Source organism: Balaenoptera borealis (assembly GCF_965194805.1).
Source record: "Balaenoptera borealis genome assembly, chromosome: 15".
Lineage (NCBI taxonomy): Eukaryota > Metazoa > Chordata > Mammalia > Artiodactyla > Balaenopteridae > Balaenoptera > Balaenoptera borealis.
Genome location: NC_138871.1, coordinates 27263450 through 27284485, shown reverse-complemented (window position 1 = coordinate 27284485; position 21036 = coordinate 27263450). Strand labels below are relative to the sequence as shown.

General features: G+C 43.1%; 1 protein-coding gene across 9 annotated transcripts in view; it reads left to right on the top strand.

The window, feature by feature from the left end:
- The window catches only part of TET3 (tet methylcytosine dioxygenase 3), a 117009-nt gene that overhangs the window by 52423 nt on the left and 43550 nt on the right, over positions 1–21036 (top strand). For all 9 annotated transcript variants that reach the window (XM_082356537.1, XM_082356536.1, XM_082356539.1 and 6 more), the window contains one exon: positions 2838–4974. In XM_082356537.1, the coding sequence (XP_082212663.1) occupies positions 2838–4974 (2137 nt within the window). The remainder of the gene's footprint in view (positions 1–2837; positions 4975–21036) is intronic.

Here is a 21036-nt window from a genome sequence, read left to right as displayed (position 1 = left end):
CTTTTATACATAAACATGTAAACATGTAAAATTTGATCACTTCAAATTCTGTAGCCTTTGCAGCCACGTTAGTTTAGGTTTTGAAGAAGGAAGGAAGGGAGAACTGGGTGATCAGCCACATTCCTAGAGGAAAGGTATTTGTTCCTAGTTTCTAGTTCTGAAAGATAGTAGTCTTCCAGCAGCGTCAGGGAGAGGCTGGCGTATTCCATGGCCTGTGGGGCAGACGGATGGCGGACCGGGCGGGAGGCACAGAAGTCATTACGATTGGGCTCTTGTCTTGAAGGAACTACCATCTGGTGGGGGGAGGCAGCTGCTTGGCAGGTGATAAGTGCTAATAGAGGCATGTTTAAGGTGCCGTGGGAGCCTAGGGGAAGGAGCGTCGGTCAGTCTGCGAACCAGGTCAGAGAGGAGGTGACATTGAGCTGATGCTTGAAGGATAAGCCAGAGAGACCTCACAGAGGCTGGGAAGGGCATTCCAGGCAATGAGAACTGCATGTGCAAAGCTCAGAACAGCATGTTGGAAAAGCATGAGGGTCCTTAGTGGCCAGAATTGGGGCAGTGATGAGAATGAGATGGGAACCACAGGCTGGGGCCTCTGCTCATCTCCCAGAGGCCTGTCCCAAATCCCAGCTCCCTGCTACTGCTTTGGAGCCCATGATGGCCACGTTTGACAGTCTGGGGACTAGTATCGTTTAACCATCTGTTTAATATACTGTATGTTCTACCTGAGGGACTAATTTCTTTTTTACAGATCTTTTTTTCAAATTTATTTGTTTTGTTTATTTTTTTTTGGCTGCATTGGGTCTTTGTTGCTGCGCGCGGGCTTTCTCTAGTTGCGGCTAGCGGGGGCTACTCTTTGTTGCGGTGCGCGGGCTTCTCATCGCGGTGGCTTCTCGTTGCGGAGCATGGGCTCTAGGTGCGCGGGTTTCAGTAGTTGTGGCTCGTGGGCTCTAGAGCGCAGGCTTAGTAGTTGTGGCACATGGGCTTAGTTGCTCCACAGCATGTGGGATCTTTCTGGACCAGGGATCGAACCCACGTCTGCTGCATTGGCAGGCATATTCTTAACCACTGCGCCACCAGGGAAGTCCCCTAATTTCTTTTTTAACTTTTTATTTTGATAGAATTTAAAAACTTATAGAAAAGATTAAAGAAGAGTACCTGGGACTCCCGTATACCCAAATTGTTTACATTTTGCCGTATTTGCTTTATCATTTTCTCTATGTGTATATATTTTTATATATGCATATACTTTTTTTCTGAACCATTTGAGATTAAGTTGGAGATACCCTTTATCCCTAAATACTTCAGTGTGTATGTGTTCTAAGGACAAGGACATTCTTTTACATAACCATAGTATAGTCATCCATGTCCAGAACACAGAGATTGGTATGATATGATCTTATCCACATCCATATTCAAATTTCATCAGTTGTCCCAATGATGTACTTTATAGCTATTTCCCCCCACTCCAAGATCTAACCCATGAGCATGCATTTTGCTGTCTCTTTAGTCTTGTGTCAGCTGGGAGAGATGTTTGTTTTTCTTGTCTTTGAAATTTTTGGAGAGAACAATCCAGGTGCTTTCTAGCATACCCTTTAGTTTCAGTTTATCTGACGTTTCCTATGATTAGATTTAAGGTTATATGTTCTGGCTGCACTTCTGTGTGAGTGACGTTATATCCTCCTTCTCAATGTTACCATATCAAGAGACACATGATGTTGGTTTTTTCCCAGTATTGGTGATGATGATAACTTTGATCATTTGGTAAAGGTGGTGTCAGCCAGATTTATTTCTCCACTATAAAGTTGCTATTGTATTTAAGTAATTTTTGAAGAGATGTTTTGAGGCCATGTATATATCCTGTGCCTCATTAAGCTTTCACCTGCTGTTCGTAGCATCCACTGATGAGTTTCTAAATCCTTCTATATCCTTCTATATTTTTTATTGGCATTCTACTGTAAGGAAGAGCTTTCCTTTCCGGTGGGATGAATTCTTGCAAACTCAGATCTGCCTCGTATTACCTTTTAACTTGCTGGACTGGACTCCGGGCCCACTTCCTCTTGTGCTCTCCCCCTTCAGTGTGCTTTGGGTGGACATCAGATGAATAATGGTGGTTCCTGGGAAGCTTGGATCTTCTTCCAAGCAGCACCTCACTTGTCATTGGCGTGACTGGCTTGGCGTGGGGCTAAACACACGCTGTATTGGATGATCAGTGTTTCCTCAGGCCTGGGGCTGGGGTGGGAATGTTGCCTTGTCAGCTCTCTGAGTTCAGCCTGAGCTTAAGCGAGGTCAATAATGGGCAGAGAAAAGAACTGTGGGTTCCTTCCCCTGAGAAGCCATGGCTGATTCCTTGTCCAGGCTGAATTCGTTAGTCAAAGCTGCTCGTTCCCTGACCGTTCACACACAGACTTCGCACTTCTGGTGCATTGTTACATGGATGCTTAGTTAGCTTTCTTTTCCTCCTGACAAAAAACAAAGGTTCTGGTGTCACTTTGGTCATTGTGAGTTAAAGACCTCTTTGTGCGTCCTCAACAAATACTTGGTTTCAGGGGAGTTTGATCGGTGCGATCAATACGAGGCTCAGAAAGGGTCTGAGCAACATTCAGAACTCTGCGTTAGGATCTCTTAAAGACGTGCTTTCTGCTTCTGCGGTGCGGCCAGCTGAGAAATGAGGTGTGAGAAGTTGAGCTGAGGTTCAAGCTCTATCAGAGACAGGGAGGGTTTGCAAGGAAAGCAGGGTTAGTTGTGCCTCTGAGTGGTGTGGTGCAGGACAGTGCTTTTCAAGTACTGTGGCTCATCTTTTCCCCTTTTGTTCCTCCTCCTCTCTCTCTCTTCAGACAGGCTCAGAGCTCAGCCCAGTTGATGGACCTGTTCCAGGTCAGATGGACTCAGGGCCAGTGTACGATGGGGACTCACGGCAGCTAAGCGCCTCAGGGGCGCCGGTCAATGGTGCTAGAGAACCTGCTGGACCCAGTTTGCTGGGCACTGGGGGTCCTTGGCGAGCAGAGCCGAAGCCCGACTGGGACGTGACCCCCGGACCAGCTCATACTGCTCGCCTGGAAGATGCCCACGATCTGGTGGCCTTTTCGGCTGTGGCCGAAGCTGTGTCCTCTTATGGAGCCCTTAGCACCCGGCTCTATGAAACCTTCAACCGTGAGATGAGTCGCGAAGCTGGGAACAACAGCAGGGGACCCCGGTCAGGACCCGAGAGCTGCTCTGCTGGCAGCGAAGACCTTGACACGCTGCAGACGGCCCTGGCCCTCGCTCGGCATGGCATGAAACCACCCAACTGCAACTGCGATGGCCCAGAATGCCCTGACTACCTCGAGTGGCTGGAGGGGAAGATCAAGTCTGTGGTTGTGGAGGGAGGGGAGGAGCGGCCCAGGCTCCCAGGGACTCTGCCTTCTGGTGAGGCTGGTCTTCTGGCGCCAATCACCAGGCCACTCCTCAGCTCTGAGGTCCCTCATATACCTCCTCCTCTGGAGGGCCTGCCCCTGTCCCAGAGTGCCCTGAGTATCGCCAAGGAAAAAAACATCAGCCTGCAGACCGCCATCGCCATTGAGGCCCTCACACAACTCTCCTCTGCCCTCCCCCAACCTTCTCACGCCACCTCCCAGGCTTCTTGCCCCCTTCCTGAGGCCTTGTCCCCTCCTGCCCCTTTCAGATCTCCCCAGTCCTACCTCCGGGCTCCCTCATGGCCTGTGGTCCCTCCTGAAGAGCACCCATCCTTTGCTCCTGATAGCCCTGCCTTCCCTACAGCAACTCCTAGAACAGAGTTTCCTGAAGCCTGGGGCACTGACACCCCACCAGCAACTCCCCGGAGCTCTTGGCCCATGCCCCGCCCAAGCCCTGATCCCATGGCTGAACTGGAGCAGTTGTTGGGCAGTGCCAGTGATTACATCCAGTCAGTATTCAAGCGGCCCGAGGCCCTGCCCAGCAAGCCCAAGGTCAAGGTTGAGGTACCCTCTTCCTCCCCATCCCCATCCCCATCCCCCATTCTCCAAAGGGAGGCCCCCACACCGTCCTCAGAGCCCGATTCCCACCAGAAGGCCCAGACGGCCCTGCAGCAGCACCTCCACCATAAGCGCAGTCTCTTCCTGGAACAGGCCCACGACGCCTCCCTCCCCCCTCCCGCGGAGCCTCCTGCTCCCGGCTGGTGGGCACCACCCAGCTCACCTGCCTCACGGCCATCCGACAGACCACCCAAGGAGAAGAAAAGGAAGCCCCTGGCACCAGCTGGAGGTCTCGTGGGAACTGACAAAGCTGGCCCTGGGATCAAGCCCAGTGTCCGGAAGTCCATTCACATCAAGAAGTCCAGGCCACGGGAGGCACAGCCCCTCTTCCCACCTCTGCGGCAAATCATCCTGGAAGGGCTGAGGTCCCCAGTCTCTGAGGACGTGCAGGCACATCCACCTGCCCCCGTTCCTGCCTCACAGGGCTCTGCTGTCCCCCTGCCCCCAGAACCTTCTCTTGCGCTATTTGCACCTAGTCCCTCCGGGGACAGCCTGCTGGCCCCTACTCAGGAAATGAGGTCTCCCAGCCCCATGGCAACCCTGCAGCCAGGCTCCGCTGGCCCTCTTCCCCCTGCCGATGACAAGCTGGAAGAGCTCATCCGGCAGTTTGAGGCTGAATTTGGGGATAACTTTGGGCTTCCTGGCCCCCAATCTGTGCCCTTTCAGGACCCCGAGAACCAGCCAACCTGTCTCCCAGCCCCCGAGAGCCCTTTTGCTACCCGCTCTCCCAAGCAAATCAAGATCGAATCTTCAGGGGCTGTGACTGTGCTCTCAACCACCTGCTTCCATTCAGAGGAGGGAGGCCAGGAGGCCACACCCACCAAGGCCGAGAACCCACTCACACCCACCCTCAGTGGCTTCCTGGAGTCACCTCTTAAGTACCTGGACACACCCACCAAGAGTCTGCTGGACACACCTGCCAAGAGAGCCCAGGCCGAGTTCCCCACCTGTGATTGCGTAGGTAAGTCCTCCTGGGTGTCAGGGAAGGGCAAGGGGATGTGACCTGGCGGGCTTGGATTTCTAGGCACTGTCTTTTATCTGGAAAACATTCACTGTGTGCCAGACACCACACCGGGACACAGAAGTGAGCTCCAGGCTAGTGGAGAAGACATTGAAGGAAACTGATGGTGATGCCGTGTGGTGTATCGTGTGTCAGTGGAGGTGCTTTGTCGTACAGATTGAGGTGAAGGCATCATGGAAGCCTTCCTGTGGGAGGTGGTGCTTGTGCTGAGGCCTGTAGAGCTGTCGGGTAGAAAGAAGACATGCTGGGAAGAGGGAATAGTTTGGGCAACAGCTTGGTGGCTGTGACAAGGTAGTGCTTATTTAGAGGGCTTTTGGTCTGGGGGAGCGAAAGGGGAGGAGTCTGGGTGGGGATGAGCAAAAGGTGGCTGGAGAGGCAGGCAGGGGCCAGATCTTGCAGGGCCCAGCGAGCCACAATCGGGAGTTTGACTTGATCTCTGGTAATACATCGTGAGCTCCTGAGGGTTTTAAAGAAAGTGATGACCAGTCGTCACCTTGTGCTTCTGAAAGACTATTCCGGCTTGTGGTGGGGAGGAAAGGTTGGCCGGGGAGCCTGTAAGAAAGGTACTGTTGTGAGCCAGGCAAGAAATAACAAGGGCCTGTACTGAAAGAGTAGGTGGGCAGAGGCTGCAGAGTGAGTGGCCTCTGAGGAGGGGGGCTATGGGGATGCAGACCGCTCAGGTCTCCGCCTTGGTGGTGGGGGGCACTGAGAACACGCGTGTGGAGAAGTGGTGCGTTCTGTTCGGACTGACTTGAGTTTGAAGGGGCTGAGAGATTGGAGATCGGACTCTGAGTTAACGGGTTTGGATGTAGTTAGCATTCAGGTGATGGTTGAAGCCATGGTGTGGGTAAGAGCACTGAGGAATTGGGTCTGTTTCTGAGCCTTGTCTTCTGAAATAGAAGTTGGGCCCCGGGCCTCTGAGGACTGCTCCAGGGGATGTCGGCTGTCTCCAGGGAGGTCGTGGATGCCTCAGGAAACTCCAGGTCCACTCTAAGCTGTGGTCCTCTGCTACTCACCAAGCATTGCATAAAAGATGTGTGTGCTTCAGATGTTGGCAAAAGACACATTGATGCTGATGATAAGCATGTTGAATTCTTGTGATTTTATGATACACAAATAGGTCTTATGAAAAGCCTGTCTTCTCTGCTTATTTAAAGACACTAATATCTGGTCAATTGTGTGATTTGTTGGGATGTTGTGTCCCGGTTAGTAAGGAGAAGCTGGGTTGTCCTGTCCACTCCAGCTACCCCAGACACCTGGGGTACAAGATAGTGGGGCCAGTGACAAAGAATCACTTGGGGAACAAGGAAAAGTTGGCCCCAGTGCTTCTATCTGGGGGGAACAGATGTGCAGCATCCTGCCGAAGGCTCACAGACGTGCTCTGAGATTGTGGTTTCCACCGAGGACTGACCCTCTTCATGACCGGGTTTAATAATGATGTGACTTTGAGGGCCCCTTATTTCCCACCATTTGGGAGAGACTTGTTCTGATCATAGGAATTGGGGCCCCACTTTCTCTCTTTGTGTTTGTATGTGTCTGGCCTATCTTCCTGTGTTTAGGGCCTCATTTGCTGTTTCTCCCCCTCCGGGGTAGGAAATATTCTTTTATAGGGCTGAGGACATAGTTGATCCATTATAAATATTTTAGTTGTGGAATTCAATTATATAGATATTATGTTTGGTCAAGCTGGTTTTTTTTTTTTTTTAATTTGAATTTTAATCCCATCACTTCCTCATGCCTAAAATGAAAGTGCTAATAGTACCCTTTCACCAGGGTTCATCTGAGGATTAAATTAGTTAATATGTATAAAGCCCTTAGGACTGTGACTGGCATGTAGGAAGAACTGTAGGAGCGCTTAGCTGTTACCAAGCCTACCAAGTGCAGAAAAGCAAGAAAAAGATGTAAAAACACAGGTATTATGAAGGAAGAAAAGTGTTGGCTGTTACTTTATTCATCAGTCATTTATTGTTTACCTAGCCCAGTCCTAGTGACCAATAAGATAAAAATTAAGAGAAACGGTTCATCTTTGAAGAACTTTGTGGTTTGCTTGAAGAGACAACACAAACAATGAAATACCCAGTCGCCCAATCAGCAGGTATCTGCCAAGTGTCTGTGCTGTCATATGGAAGTGGTTGAACTGTCAGAGTGCTCTGAAATACCAGGCTTGGTTGTCATCATGGAGGGTAATGCTTTACTTAGGAAACTATTCAGAGCTGGGTTTTGAAAACTGTAATGAACACAGATGGGGAGAGGTGGGTAGGTAGCCACTCCAGACTGAGGAATTTATGAGCACCGTCTAGGAGCAGACATGAGCAAGCTCGCAGGAGGTAAGGCCACTAGCACACAGTGGACCCAAACCCTCAGTGTTCTCCTGCATTCCTTAGGCCAGAGGAGCCTCCTAGCAGAGGGGACAAGGCTCAGCTAGTGAGCAAAAGCACAGGCAGTAGACTGTCAGCATCAGAGAAACCCAGTGTGGCAATGCTGGCAGCCTGTTGCCTTGGCAGGCAGGTGGATGGCAGGAACAGTGGGCAGGAGGTAAGGGGAGCAACCACCACCAATCATTGGTTGCTCCAATTTGTATTTTATTTATATGTAATACAGATAAAACATTTCTATGCTATCTAATGCTAAACAAAGAATTAGAACCAAACCCACCTTGTGTTATTAAATGTTAAATTATGGGAAAACGCTGAAGTGAAAACAGCAGACACAAAGAGTATTTAAATGATCAGCTCTAGCTTAAAAAAAATAGAGAAGAGACTAGAAGGAAATATATCAACAGTGGTTGTATCACTGGTCAGACTGTGGGTGACTTTTCCCTCATTATGTTTTCTGAATTTTCTCTAATGAAATATGTATTTTATAATCAAGAAATATTTTTTAAAGTACCTCCTCCTAGAAGTAGCACAGAAGAGTGAAGAGTGATAATCTTGTGGCAGGAGACCACTTAGGAAGCTATTGAGAATAACAATAACAAGCACAACAATAGTAATAGTAGTAGAATATGAAACACTTGCCCTATTCCAGGCACTGTACCAAGTGCTTTGTAGTCACTACCTCATTTAATCCTCTATAACATCTATATGAGATGGGTACTGTCAGTAGTTCCATTTGAATGATGAAGAAAGCAAAATTAGATTCAGTGATTCACCCAAGTCATAGAGCTAGCAGATGGTAGAAGTGAGATTTGAACCTAGGCAGCTGGACCACCATGTCATACTGTGATTAAAATTGTTTAGCTGAGAAATGAGTCCAACTAAAACAGTGGTATTAGGAATGAAGAGGGCCAAAGAAGAAAGCATTCACTTGGAAACAGTTTCTGGAGGTGTTGAGGTTGTGTTAGGGGAAGCTCCCACATCTGGACAGGTACTTTCATCAGCTGGTTTGATGAACTTGTCTTTGTGAACTCAGGCTCAGGCGGGACAACGGTTAGGAATGAAGCTTGTTCACTCTGGGATTAATGTTAGCTGGGAACCATCTCATATTCCAGAAGCTCAGCCCCTCAACAGTGGTAGATAGAAAGGTGCAGATTGTAGGTCACTATAATGAAGAATTTTCCATAGAAGCGACAATGAAATTTGGAGATGCCATTAAGCGCTCATAACAGGCGATCTAAGTATGGAAACAACTTTATAAAAACATGGAAAGGTCTTATAGCAAAAGAAACCTAATATTCAAGCTCCATGGTGATTTTTGGCAAATAAGCAATTTTGGCCAATGTGGGCATCACCAGCTAACCAAAAACTGCCAGACACCAAGAGCATTATCTTACACTTGTATGAAGATTACAGGTTTTCTGAAGGTGTGGATGGGATTCATATCTACTTGTTCTCTGAATCTTGAAATACTAGAATTAAAGGTACCCCTTGAGGCTTCAAAGAAATAAATTTAAAAGACATGAAAGGAAATGCTATACTCCAAAAGGTAGCGTGATATGTACAGGCTTGAGAAAACATAGCACAAGTTGAAGTTCTGCATTGAATTATTGGGAGAAGAGAGTATTGACGCATTCCTAATATGTAGGGGCACACATTGGAGATTCCCCTAACCACCACTTAACCTTCCTATAACAGTCCTGTCAGAGGCAGCATGATGAACGGCAATACCTGTAGGCTAGGCCCTTTATGTACTTTATCTGTTCTCAGAAATGGGGACATTCACAGGGAGAGCCAGCTTAGGACAGGGAATGAGTCCAGATGATGTTTTAGCGGGAAGAGCATCCTTTGAGATCATCTGCTCATCATTTTATAGATAAGGAAACAGGTCTGTGTTAACTTTCAAGTTTTGTCCTGATGTCTCAGAGGAGCAGTCCACAGGTCGCTGGAGACATTTAACCACAGCAAAAGTAAGAAACTGAGACATAGATTTTAGAGGTTGTTTTCATAGGAATGCTGTATTTTTATCCAGTTGATCATCCTGCCCTAAAGAAGTAGCCAAAGATGAATACAAGAAGAACATCTCCTTTGCCTGAAGCATGGTAAAAGTTTGGGTGAGGGAGGGATGTCGCCCAGCCGACGTGGCTGATAGCAGCACCCACTGGGTGACTTCAGCATGAGCCACAGTTCTGAACGGGGGGACACAGAGGCTGACCTCTGTTTACAGTAAAGTCTGTTTCCTATAGTTTTATGAGAATGTATTTTCCTCCTTTGTATGCAGTTTGAGATGAATAGGAACTTCATGTCTTTTAAATATTTTTTTGGCAATAGAGTATTTGTATACCAGTATAAAGTGGGGAATAAGACTCTGGGTAGGAGGGTATCAGAAAGAACTTCCTGGATGAAGCGATGTCTAATGGGAGTTTTAAAGGATAAGCAGAAGTTTAATAGATTAATAGGGAGAAAGTAGAGAGTTCTAGGCAAAGGGACATGAAGATTATAGAGATGAAAAATACATGAAAAACCACATGAAGATGTATAGATGAGAAAACATGGAGAAGAAATACAAGTAGTTCTGGTATGACCGGTGTGTTAGATGAAAGATTGGGAGTGGCTGGAGAGGAGAGTTTCAGGGGATGAGAGGATGATACCAAAGGCAGAGAGTTTGCAAGCACAGGCAAGAAATTATGTGTGCCTGAAGTAAGAATGACATTGAGTAGGAGGAAGGAGAGGAGGAGTGGATAAAAGAAAGAATGAGAGAAAGAATTAACTGGTTCAGTGACCTGTTGAATGTAGGAGTAAAGAAGAAGCAGTCACAGATGACTCCTGAGGTTCCGGGTTGGATGATTGGGTGGATGGTGGTGCCATTCACCAAGGTTTGAAATACTGGCAGGGAAGCAAGTTTGGGTATATGACTTTGAGATGTCTGGGGGACCAGCAGGTGTGCATCCAGTTGGATCTGTGAATCGGAGGTTCTTCAGCAAACTGATGGTAGTTGAAGTCTCAGTTATAGACATTTCACCAGGCTGACTATGTAGATCAAGAATGGAGGATACTGTCTTTTAGGGTAGAGGATCTCAAACAGGAGGCCATGAGGGAAGTATGGAAGAGATGTGGGAAGAAACTGAGGAGAGGATAGGTTAGAACAAAGAGAGAGTTTGGGAGAGCCAACAGCATCGCTACTGAAGAAGGGTCAATATTTAATGCCTTACGTGATTTGTTATTATATGCATACTAGTCTTTTCAGTTAAATCCCAGGTTCCTTAAGAACAGGGACTGAATGTTGTATTTCTAAAGCATCTAAACTGGTGCTGATCATATGGTGGTGCTCTACATATTTTTTGGTCAACTGGTCAGCCTTATTCTACCTCCATATTAAATTCTACAAAGACGTCAGATAGGTTTGGGCATGATCTCCTTACCTTTAACCTTTGTCATCAGTGAGTGTGGCCGTTGTTTTTTGGGTTTTTTTAAAAAATAAATTTATTTATTTATTTTTGGCTGCATTGGGACTTCGTTGCTGCTTGCGGGCTTTCTCTAGTTGCGGCGAGTGGGGGCCACTCTTCATTGCGGTGGGCAGGATTCTCATTGTGGTGGTTTCTCTTGTTGCAGAGCACAGGCTCTAGGCGTGCGGGCTTCAGTAGTTGTGGTGCGCGGCCTCAGTAGTTGTGGTGCGCGGGCTCAGTAGTTGTGGCTCACGGGCTCTAGAGCACAGGCTCAGTAGTTGTGGCGCACGGGCTTAGTTGCTCAGCGGCATGTGGGATCTTCCTGGACCACGGCTCAAACCTGTGTCCCCTGCGTTGGCAGGCGGATTCTTAACCATTGAGCCACCAGGGAAGCCCGAGTGTGCCCATTGTTATGAAAGTCTTTCTGCTACCAGCAGACCCAGCATGCTGCCCATGAACTCACAGGCAGACGACCTGAGATTTTAGTTTTTAAAAAGTTCACCTGGCACACCTGATTCAGGGTGGGGCCCAACCATCTACCTGCCCACAGTGTGGATTGCCAGGAGGCAAAGTTCTAGCAGTCAATTATTGACTTTCATGCAAGTGGAATTAGTTATATAAACTTAAGGTGTTTGGCTTTACGTCCGCTAAAATTACATTAGGAAACTGGAGCATTATATAGGAAAAAGAAGATGGGTACAGTAAAACACTTGTGTGATTTTGACACCTACGCATTAATTGTACACCAGTTATCAACCATCTCTTGTTATCAATGTCATAAAGAAAAATGCATCAGCCTATATCTATACCTGGCTGTGAGGTTCCCCACTGGGAAAGTGTGGGTGCCCTAGTCTCTGTGTAGAGAGGTGGTAGAGAAGGTGGAAGGTTCATTTAGAAATTAAGGACCCCTCTTTCTGCTAGGTAGTAATGAGTAATTTCTTGTGTTTAATATCTCTTGCTGATAGCACAAAGGATACATTTCATTCTCTCCCCAGCCTAGTGCAAAAGTGGAACAGATCATATTTTTCTATTTTGAGTATAAAATTAAGTGCACAGGGAAAAAAAAAAAAGCACCTAGAGCCACATAACCAGCATTTCCTCAAAAATTGGATCTTGCTCTACTGAGCTCTACCCCAGAGCTTTCTACTATGTATTTTAGGAAAAAAACGTCACTTCCCTCACTGCTCAAAGAGAAACATAAAAGAGATTTTACTTTAGGAAGAGTTGAGCCATTTCCTTGCCCTGTCACTTAACCTCTATGGAAAAGGAAGAAATAGTACACTGGGGACTAAAAGGAAAAATGATGACTTAACAGTAAGATAGCAGAATACTCCTTTTCTGAAACCTGGTGAAAAGAACCAAGACAAACAAAAATGTAAGAGGAAATTTCATCAACTGAAATTTGAAAATGGCCCCAATCTTAAACTATGTGAATTCCAAGTGCTGTCTGCCAGCTAAAGATCTATTTGAATTGAAAAAAAATGACATGAGGTATATACAACTCTCAGGGTTAGGAAAAACAATAGTGGAGGCTCAAAAGGACTCCACAACTGGGAGAGATGGGCTGGAGACCACCCATCTAGAAAGCATGCACTTTGGAAAATCTCCTTTTCCTGCTCTTCTCCAATTTCTGATGGGGTTAAGGTCTGGGGTGAGGATGGTTGGCTGGAGAAGATGAGAAGCCATCTTAGGAGCCAGATTTGTAGCCAAGGGCCAACAGCACCAAACAAAGGCCATTTTGTAGAGAAAAATATTTGCTGAACCACCAAACAAAAATTCTGCAAACCATGGGGCTTTATTTGATGTCTTGTCAGAGTGACCAGCCCACTCCCATATGAGGAAATAAACCAAAATCTTAGCATCAGGACAAAGCACAGCCCAAGCCTCCACACACATACATACAGATTGAGAGGCATTGGCCCCAAAAAACAGAGGGCATAGAGACGACATTTCCCAGCTGCAGCTGTCCACAGCCAGCCCCAGATCCTCATAGGCCGCTGAACTTTTGAACTAATAATTGAAACCTCTACAACATCTAATTCTCTAAGCTTAATTTCTAAGGGAAGAATTTGAGTAGTATCCAGGTAAATACAGAAGAATAGGGAGATTCTACCCATTCTGCTTTTGGGCAAATGAGTCTAGACCAGTGGCTTTCAACTGAGTGCCGTTTTACCCCTCTTCACCCCAGGAGACATTTGGCAATGTCTGAGGACATTTTTGGTTATCACACCAGTGTGGTTCTACTGGCATCTAGTGGACAGAGGCCAGGGATGCTGTTAAACATTCTACAATGCACAGGACGCCCACCCCCCCCACCCCGCCCCAATAAAGAATTATCTAGTCCAAAGTGTCAATAGTGCCAAGGGGGAGAAAGCCGGGAGATAAACTCCATTGAAAGACCAATTAACAAGCAAACAAAAAAAAATTCAACGTGCAACCCATTCAGATTCTGTGGGGAAAAGTAGAGGGATTAAATATAATATTCAAGTGAAGACTTAGATTAGGAAATACAAGAAGAGTTTGAACAACTGATTTATACCTTCAAGAAAGTTGACTAAAATGTTCATTGTGAAACCAGAAATGAAAGATGAGGTCCTAGATTAAAGTGACAAAGAAGTCACAAGAGGTGTGGATTAAACTGCAGAAGTGTGCCGTTTCACAAAGCACTTACAGTGCCCTAGAAGCTGCAAAAAGCAGAATCAGAGTTACAGAAAAAGCAAATCAGTGAGGAAGAAGGACAGGCTTGAAAGACCTCGCCAAAGTAGAAGAAGAAAATAGAAATGAACATAATCAGGGTGGAGATAAGGGATACAGAAGAGAGGCAGGAGGGATCCTCCACAGATTCATTCTGTTGGGAATATCGGGAACATTTGCTGGTGTTTCCAGCAAAGATCATGAAACAAACTGAACACAGGCAAGAGTCAAAGATAAAATAGAAAATGTTTTTTAAATGAAAGGAAATGAATAAAAATTGACAAATAATGATCTGGATGAACTTCAAGATGAATTCCAAGGATGAAGAATTCCCTACAAATAAATTAACCAAAAATTAAGTTGGTCATACATACTTGGTTTTTTTAACTTTTTTTTTTTTTTTTTTTACCATTTAAGATATACTTTTTAAAAACATTCTCTTAGGGACTTCCCTGGTGGTCCAGTGGGTAAGACTCCGAGCTCCCACTGCAGGGGCCCGGGTTCAGTCCCTCGTTGGGAAGCTAGATCCCACATGCTGCTGCAGCTAAGACCTGGCGCAGCCTAAATAAATAAATATTTTTTTAAAAATAAAAAAATTTTAAAAACATTTTTAATGTTTAATTTTTTAAAAACATTCTCTTAATTGAAACACATATAGGAAGGTATATAAATTGTAAGCATACCTCGGAGATATTGTGGGTTCGGTTCCAGACCACTGCAATAAAGTGAATATCACATTAAAGCCAGTCCCATGGAATTTTTGGTTTCCCAGTGCATGTAAAAGTTATGTTTGCACTATACTGTAGTCTGTTAGGGGTATAATGGCACTATATCTTAAAAAAAAAAAAACAAAACCTTAATTTAAATATTTTATTGCTAAAAAATGCTAACTATCATCTGAGCCTTCAGTGAGTTGTAATCTTTTTGCAATAGTAACATCAAAGATTGCAGATTACCATAACAAATATAATAATAATGAAAAAGTTTGAAATATTGTGAGAATTACCAAAACGTGACACAGAGACATGAAGGGAAGCAAATGCTGTTGGAAAAATTGCACTGATAGACTTGCTTATCGCAGGTTTGTGAGAAACCTTCAATTTGTAAAAAACACAGTATCTGCAAAGCACAATAAAATGAGGTATGCCTGTACAGTTTTACAAAAAGGATGTACTTGTGTAACCACATCTAGATCCAGAAACAGAACTTTACCATCACATCAGAAACCTCCATATGCCCCCACCCAGTCACTTACACCTGACTCCCTAAAGCAAACTATGGCCTGCAGACCAAGTCTGGCTAACATCTGTGAACTAAAAACAAGTTTTTATGTTTTTAAATTGTTTTTAAAAATCAAAAGAAGAATAGTATTTCATGACTCATGAAAATTATATGATGTTCAGATTTCCATGTCCCTGAAGTTTTAGTGAAACACAATCACCCTCATTTGTTTACGTACTGTCTACGGCTGCTTTTGCTCTACATTAGCAAAGATGAATAGTTGCCACAGACACTGCATTCCTTGCAAAGCCTTAAATGTTTGTCATCTGGCCCTTAACATAAAAAGTCTACTGACTCCTGTCCTAAGGTAAGTACTATTCTAATTTCTAACCACGTTGATCAGTTTTGGCTGTTCTTGAACGTCACATGTATGTATTTTATGTTCTGGCTTCTTTTGTTCAATGTTGTATTTGTGAGGTTCATCTGTGTTGTGTAGCAATGTTTGTAGTTCATGCATTCTCATTGCTGTATCGTATTCCATTTTATAATATGAATATACCACCATTTATCCATTAGATTGTTGATGGTCTTTTGGATTGTTTCCAGTTTGGGGTTATTATGAATCATGCTGCTATAAGACATTCTTATGTACATCCCTTGGTAAATGTATGTACACACTTATATACTTCTATTGGGTGTATACCTAGGACTGAAATTGTATGTGTTCAGCTTTAGTAGGTACTGCCCGTTTTCCAAAGTGGTTGTAGCCATTTAAACTCCCACCAGCAGTACTCCACATCTAAACCAGCAAATGATATCAAAAGGTTTTCTGCCATTGTGGTAGGTATATCATCACATCTCATTGTGGCTTTAATTTGCCTTTCCCTGATGACTAATATATGTCCTCTTTTGTAGAGTTCAAGCCATTTGCCCATTTCTCTGTTGTGTTTCTGTCTTTTTCTTATTGATCAGTAATGTGAGTTCTTTGTTGGATATGTGAATTGCAGTTCTCAGGATATTGAGATAAAATGTTTGGCTTAAGAATTCTATGCCCAATAATTTGCCATTCATGTGTAAAGACTTCATGAAAACATTTCCAAATATATTAGAACTTAAATCTTCTGGAGATGAATCAAATAAGTAACAGATCGGGGAAGCTGTACTGTGAAGGGGCTGGCAGTGAACGCTAAATGTATGATTTTTCTGAAACAAAAGGTAATGTATTTATTTATACTATACTTGAACTTTGTTGTATATTAAATATCTCTTTTATAATGGGGGGGTGAAATATGTTCACAAGGATACCAACAAAAAGCAGGAGGTAAAGTGAAGGAAGAGGTGTGAGAAATTGTATAAGGGTGCTGACTTCTTTCTTTCCCACAGTACCATTAGCATTACTAAAAGCATACTATAGATTGGTGGGGCAGGGGGAAGTAAAAGAAAATACAAAATCTATTTAAAAAGATAGGAAAGAAAACAAGGAAGCATAAACATGGAAAACATAAAATGACAGAAGACCATGCATATGTTACAGTAATAAATATAAATAGGGTAAACTCATCTACTGGATTTGATTAATAGCACTAGACAGCACTAAGAATGTTAATAAACCTCATTTTACTATGGGAAAACAGAAGCATATATTTGTCACTGACTGAGAGCATATACTATATTCTATAGAAACTTACCCCAACCTTGCAAAGTATTGTCACCTGTCTGGCACTATAACTAACTACAAGCCCATTGCCACACTGAAGATATATATATAAAATGAGGATATATATATATAATGATATATATCCTCATATATATGTAAATATATATACAAACTAGGAGAATTAAATTTGGGAATGTCTGCTAGTTTTATAACTAAGCATATTAGGCTGTAAGTCCAGTTTCTTCCCATAGAATATCTTCTCCCCCATACAGACATCTAATCAAGGAAAGGGAAATGCATGTATATGTGTATATATATGTGTTATATATATATATAATCAGGGAAAGGGATGTAATCAAGAGAAACAAGACTTCTAAACAACTACTTGGGATGCCTTGTAAACTGCAAAGGGGAGAGAATGACTTTGGTTTTGCTTGGCACTTGGAGCTGTGTCTACCCTTTGTGTGTTAGTGGCCTTCCCAGAGGAACTTGACCATCTATTATAATTTTCAGGTTAGCTTGGTTTTGGAGCTTCATATCTTTTCCCCTAGCTGCTGGGATAGAGTTGCCAAGATTTTCTTCTGAAAATCTCCTTTCTCTGCCTTTAACTGTAAATTTTGAGTTTTTCTGATTTGGGACAGAAGGTACTCACCAAAAACTACATTATATTCTAGTTCCAGTGTGACACCCTACAGTCAATCCATTACTTTGACTTTTCTCCAGACAGTAGAAACTGGAAAAGAGCCCAGAAGTTCTGGCATATTCCTATGTCCTATTTTCCATATAGGCTGTAGTATTCTAGCACCTGTAAAGAGCTTTCAGACCACTACTTCCAACACCTATATTCTTACGTTCTCTCTCCCTGCCTAAACCTTGGTCTCTTTCCCTCTCCCACTTCACATACATCCTTCTATAATCCTCTCTGTCTTATGGTTCAAAATAGTGCATATTTGGGGCAAGTAATTTTTAGTCATTTAGTTGAAAAGGATGAAAACATTTAAGCATGGATAGGTTGAGGACTGTGCTAGGTACCTTACATATCATCTAATCCTCAACAGATCTAAAATATAGAAACATTACTTTCACTGCTCTAAAGCTCATAAGGGCTGTGTAACTTGGTCACAATCATACAATTTGTTTGGCAGAGCCTAGACAGCAGCTACATACTGAGTTCATATTATACACCAAATACTGCACTTGGCCCTGTATGTATTTTACACAAGAAGGTGTGAGGATTAGAGAGGCTGGGAAGATAACTCATCACAGTTGCCCAGGTCTCTGTAAAATCTGTGTTCATTCTGCTGTGACATGGTTACAATAAAAATGTGATACATGCTCTGATATTTTTGTTGTATGAAAGGTGCTCTGGGAGTCCAGAGGGAAAAGGAGAAGTCCAGTAGGGTTTCACAGAAAAGGTGGCATTTAAACTAGGCCTTACGACATGAGTTTTTCCAAAGAAGGAAAGAAATGAAGGCACTGTGGTCAATGAGAAAAGGTGTTTCAAGACACAGGAGTATTGCATGGTTGTGTAAAAGGAGCTGTGGTAGCTGTCGCAGGATGCAAGGCTGGGCAGTGTGCAGAGATGGCTCCTCGGGGGCCTTACGGACTGTATTCTGGAATTGGGGTTCTGTCTTCTGTCTAGCATGGAGCCATCAGTGGGAACTGGTCTGATCACATTTCTGTTTTGGAAGTATAACTGGTGGTATTAGGTAGGATGACCTCAGAGGGCTGAGACCAGTTAGGAGACCATGACAGTAATACAAGGGGGGGTGAAGAGTCTCCATAAGCAGAAACCATAAGTGATAGACAACTTGCATCAGTTCATCTACTGGGCTGCACATACCATTGCCAACCTTTTGTTTGTTTGTTTGTTTTAAACCAGGAATACAACTGAACTCATTTTCACAACATTGGTCTTACTCTTACCCTTATTCTTAGTGTGGGTAATGACATATACACCTTTATGCTTGCATATGTGTGTGTATACACTAATGTATATGTGATTGTGTGTGTATACTAACTGTAGCATATTACACATGCTATACTGAAATTTGCTTGTTTCCCCACTTAAAATATCTTGGAGGTTATTTTTTGATCCGTAAATCTGAAGCTGCCTAACTCCTTTTGATAGCTGCTTAGTATTTCATTATATGGATGTGCTATAATGTATTTATAATACATAATGTATTATGGACATTTAAGTTTCTGATATTTTGCCATTAAAAATGATGCAGTGAGGGACTTCCCTGGTGGCGCAGTGGTTAAGAATCCGCCTGCCAATGCAGGGGACACGGGTTTGAGCCCTGGTCCAGGAAGATCCCACATGCCGAGGAGCAACTAAGCCCACGAGCCACAACTACTGAGCCCGCGTGCCACAACTGCTGAAGCCCGCGTGCCTAGCGCCCGTGCTCCACAACAAAGAGAAGCCACTGCAATGAGAAGCCCGCACACCGTAACAAAGAGTAGCCCCCGCTCAACGCAGCTAGAGAAAGCCTGCGCACAACAATGAAGACCCAACAAAGCCAAAAATAAATAAATAAATTTATTTAAAAAAAGATGCAGTGAGTATTCTTGTATATACAATATCACTTTGTACATATGCAAGTATATCCAAATTCCTAAAAATAAATTCTTAGAAGAATTTGACATTCTTTGAAATTACTGAGTCAAACAGATTGGGCATTTGTAATTTTAGTGTATTGCTAAATTACTTTCCATACTGCCTGTTTTCCTGTACCCTCACCAACAGGAGGAGTTATCAGACTTTGATGGTGACTCATATGAAAGGTAAAACTGGTACTTTATTGTACCTTTACATATGTTTGACCCATTTTCATTCCCTTTCAAAGAACCAATTTTATCTTTTTTTCATTTATCTCTTGTATTATTGACCTTATTTAGCTGTAGGAGTTCTTGATCTGTTAAAGAAAGTAGTGTTTGTCTGGTGTGAGTTCCAGATATTTCTCCCCAGTATTTGTCTTTTGGCTTGACTTTTGGTAGTTATTACTATAAATTTTTCTTTAGTTACATTTATCAGAGTTTTTGGTTTGTGTGTGTTGGCTTCAGAATTTCATGTTATACTTAGAGAAGACCTTCCCACTTCTATGATTATTCTTAAAAACTCATCCATTGTTTTTCTTCTAGAACTTGTATAATTTAATTTTTTGTATTTAAATCTTTCAACCACTTGGAATGTATTTTGGGGTAAGTTATTATGTGTGGAGCAAAATTTTTTCCTCAGTTGTTCCAACACCATGCATTGAAAAATTAATCTTTCCCCATTGACTGGAAATGCTATAAGGTATCTTCTTACATATGGGTCTTACCTACCCAGCTAGACCATACACGTTTTAAAGCCCCAATTAGTTTTGTCCTGCTCTCTTTCCCCATAAAACTGAGCATGATGTTCTGCATAGAACAGATATGACATTAATTCTTTACCTTTTAAAAATTGTGAATTCCGTATATAGGCAAGTACACAAAGCATTCATGTACAGTTTAATGAAAATTTATAAAATGAACACCTGTGTAACCATCACCTAAATCAAAAAGTAGGCCCTTTCCAGTTCCCCAGAAGTCCCCTGTATACCTTTCCCAATCACATTCCTCTCCCATCCCCCAGAGGCGACCACTCTCTTGACTTGTGACAATGATTTCCTTGTATTTCTTTAAGATTGAGCTGTATGAAATTGCCATTTTTGTAGGCAAAAAATCATTTTTTTAATATTTTGTATTTCAATTTAGTAATTTTTCCACCTATGTATGGATCTCTAAACAGTATAGTTTGGTTGAACCTGGTTTTGAATATTATTTAGATATAATCTTACTGTACCCTGTGCTGTGCTTCTTTCACTAACTATGGTGGTGTAGTATTCAACCGTGTTGTTGCAGTTTGTCAATTCTCATTGCTGGATATATGCCGTTATATGATTCTACTGTGTTTTATTTATCTATTCCACTGTTGCTGGATTATGGGTTGTTTCCCATTTTGACTACTGCAAATATGTTGCTGTGAAAATCCTTGTACATTTTTTGATGCATGTGGCCAAGATTTCCTCTAGAACAGGATCAGCAAATTAGGATCCCCTGCATAGTTTCTTCTTTTTGCTCGTTCGTTTTATTAACTTTTTACTATGAAATAATTTTACATTTATAGAGCAGTTGCAGAGTTGGTACAGAGAGTCCCTGCATGCCCTTTATCCAGCATCCCGTAATATAAACGCCTTACATAATTATGGTGCATTTAAAACAAAGACATTAATGTTGGCACAGTACTATTAACTACAGACTCTTTGGATTTCGTCAGTTTTTCCACTAAGGTCCTTTTTCTGTTATAGGACCCATTGCAGGATAACACATCGCATTTAGTTGTATATCTCCCTAGACATGAAACAAATTTACCCACTGTAGTACAGTATTTGTGTGAAGTTCTTTTTGTTTGTAGCCTTATAGTATCCAGTCAATATTGTATTTTCCAGAGTTACTATTACATAGTCTTTTGAGTCATTTCTTTCACTTAGAAAAATTCATTTAAAAATCATCCATGTTGTTGTATGAATCAGTAGTTTGTTTTTTTTAATTGTGGTGAACTTCACATAACAAAATTTAT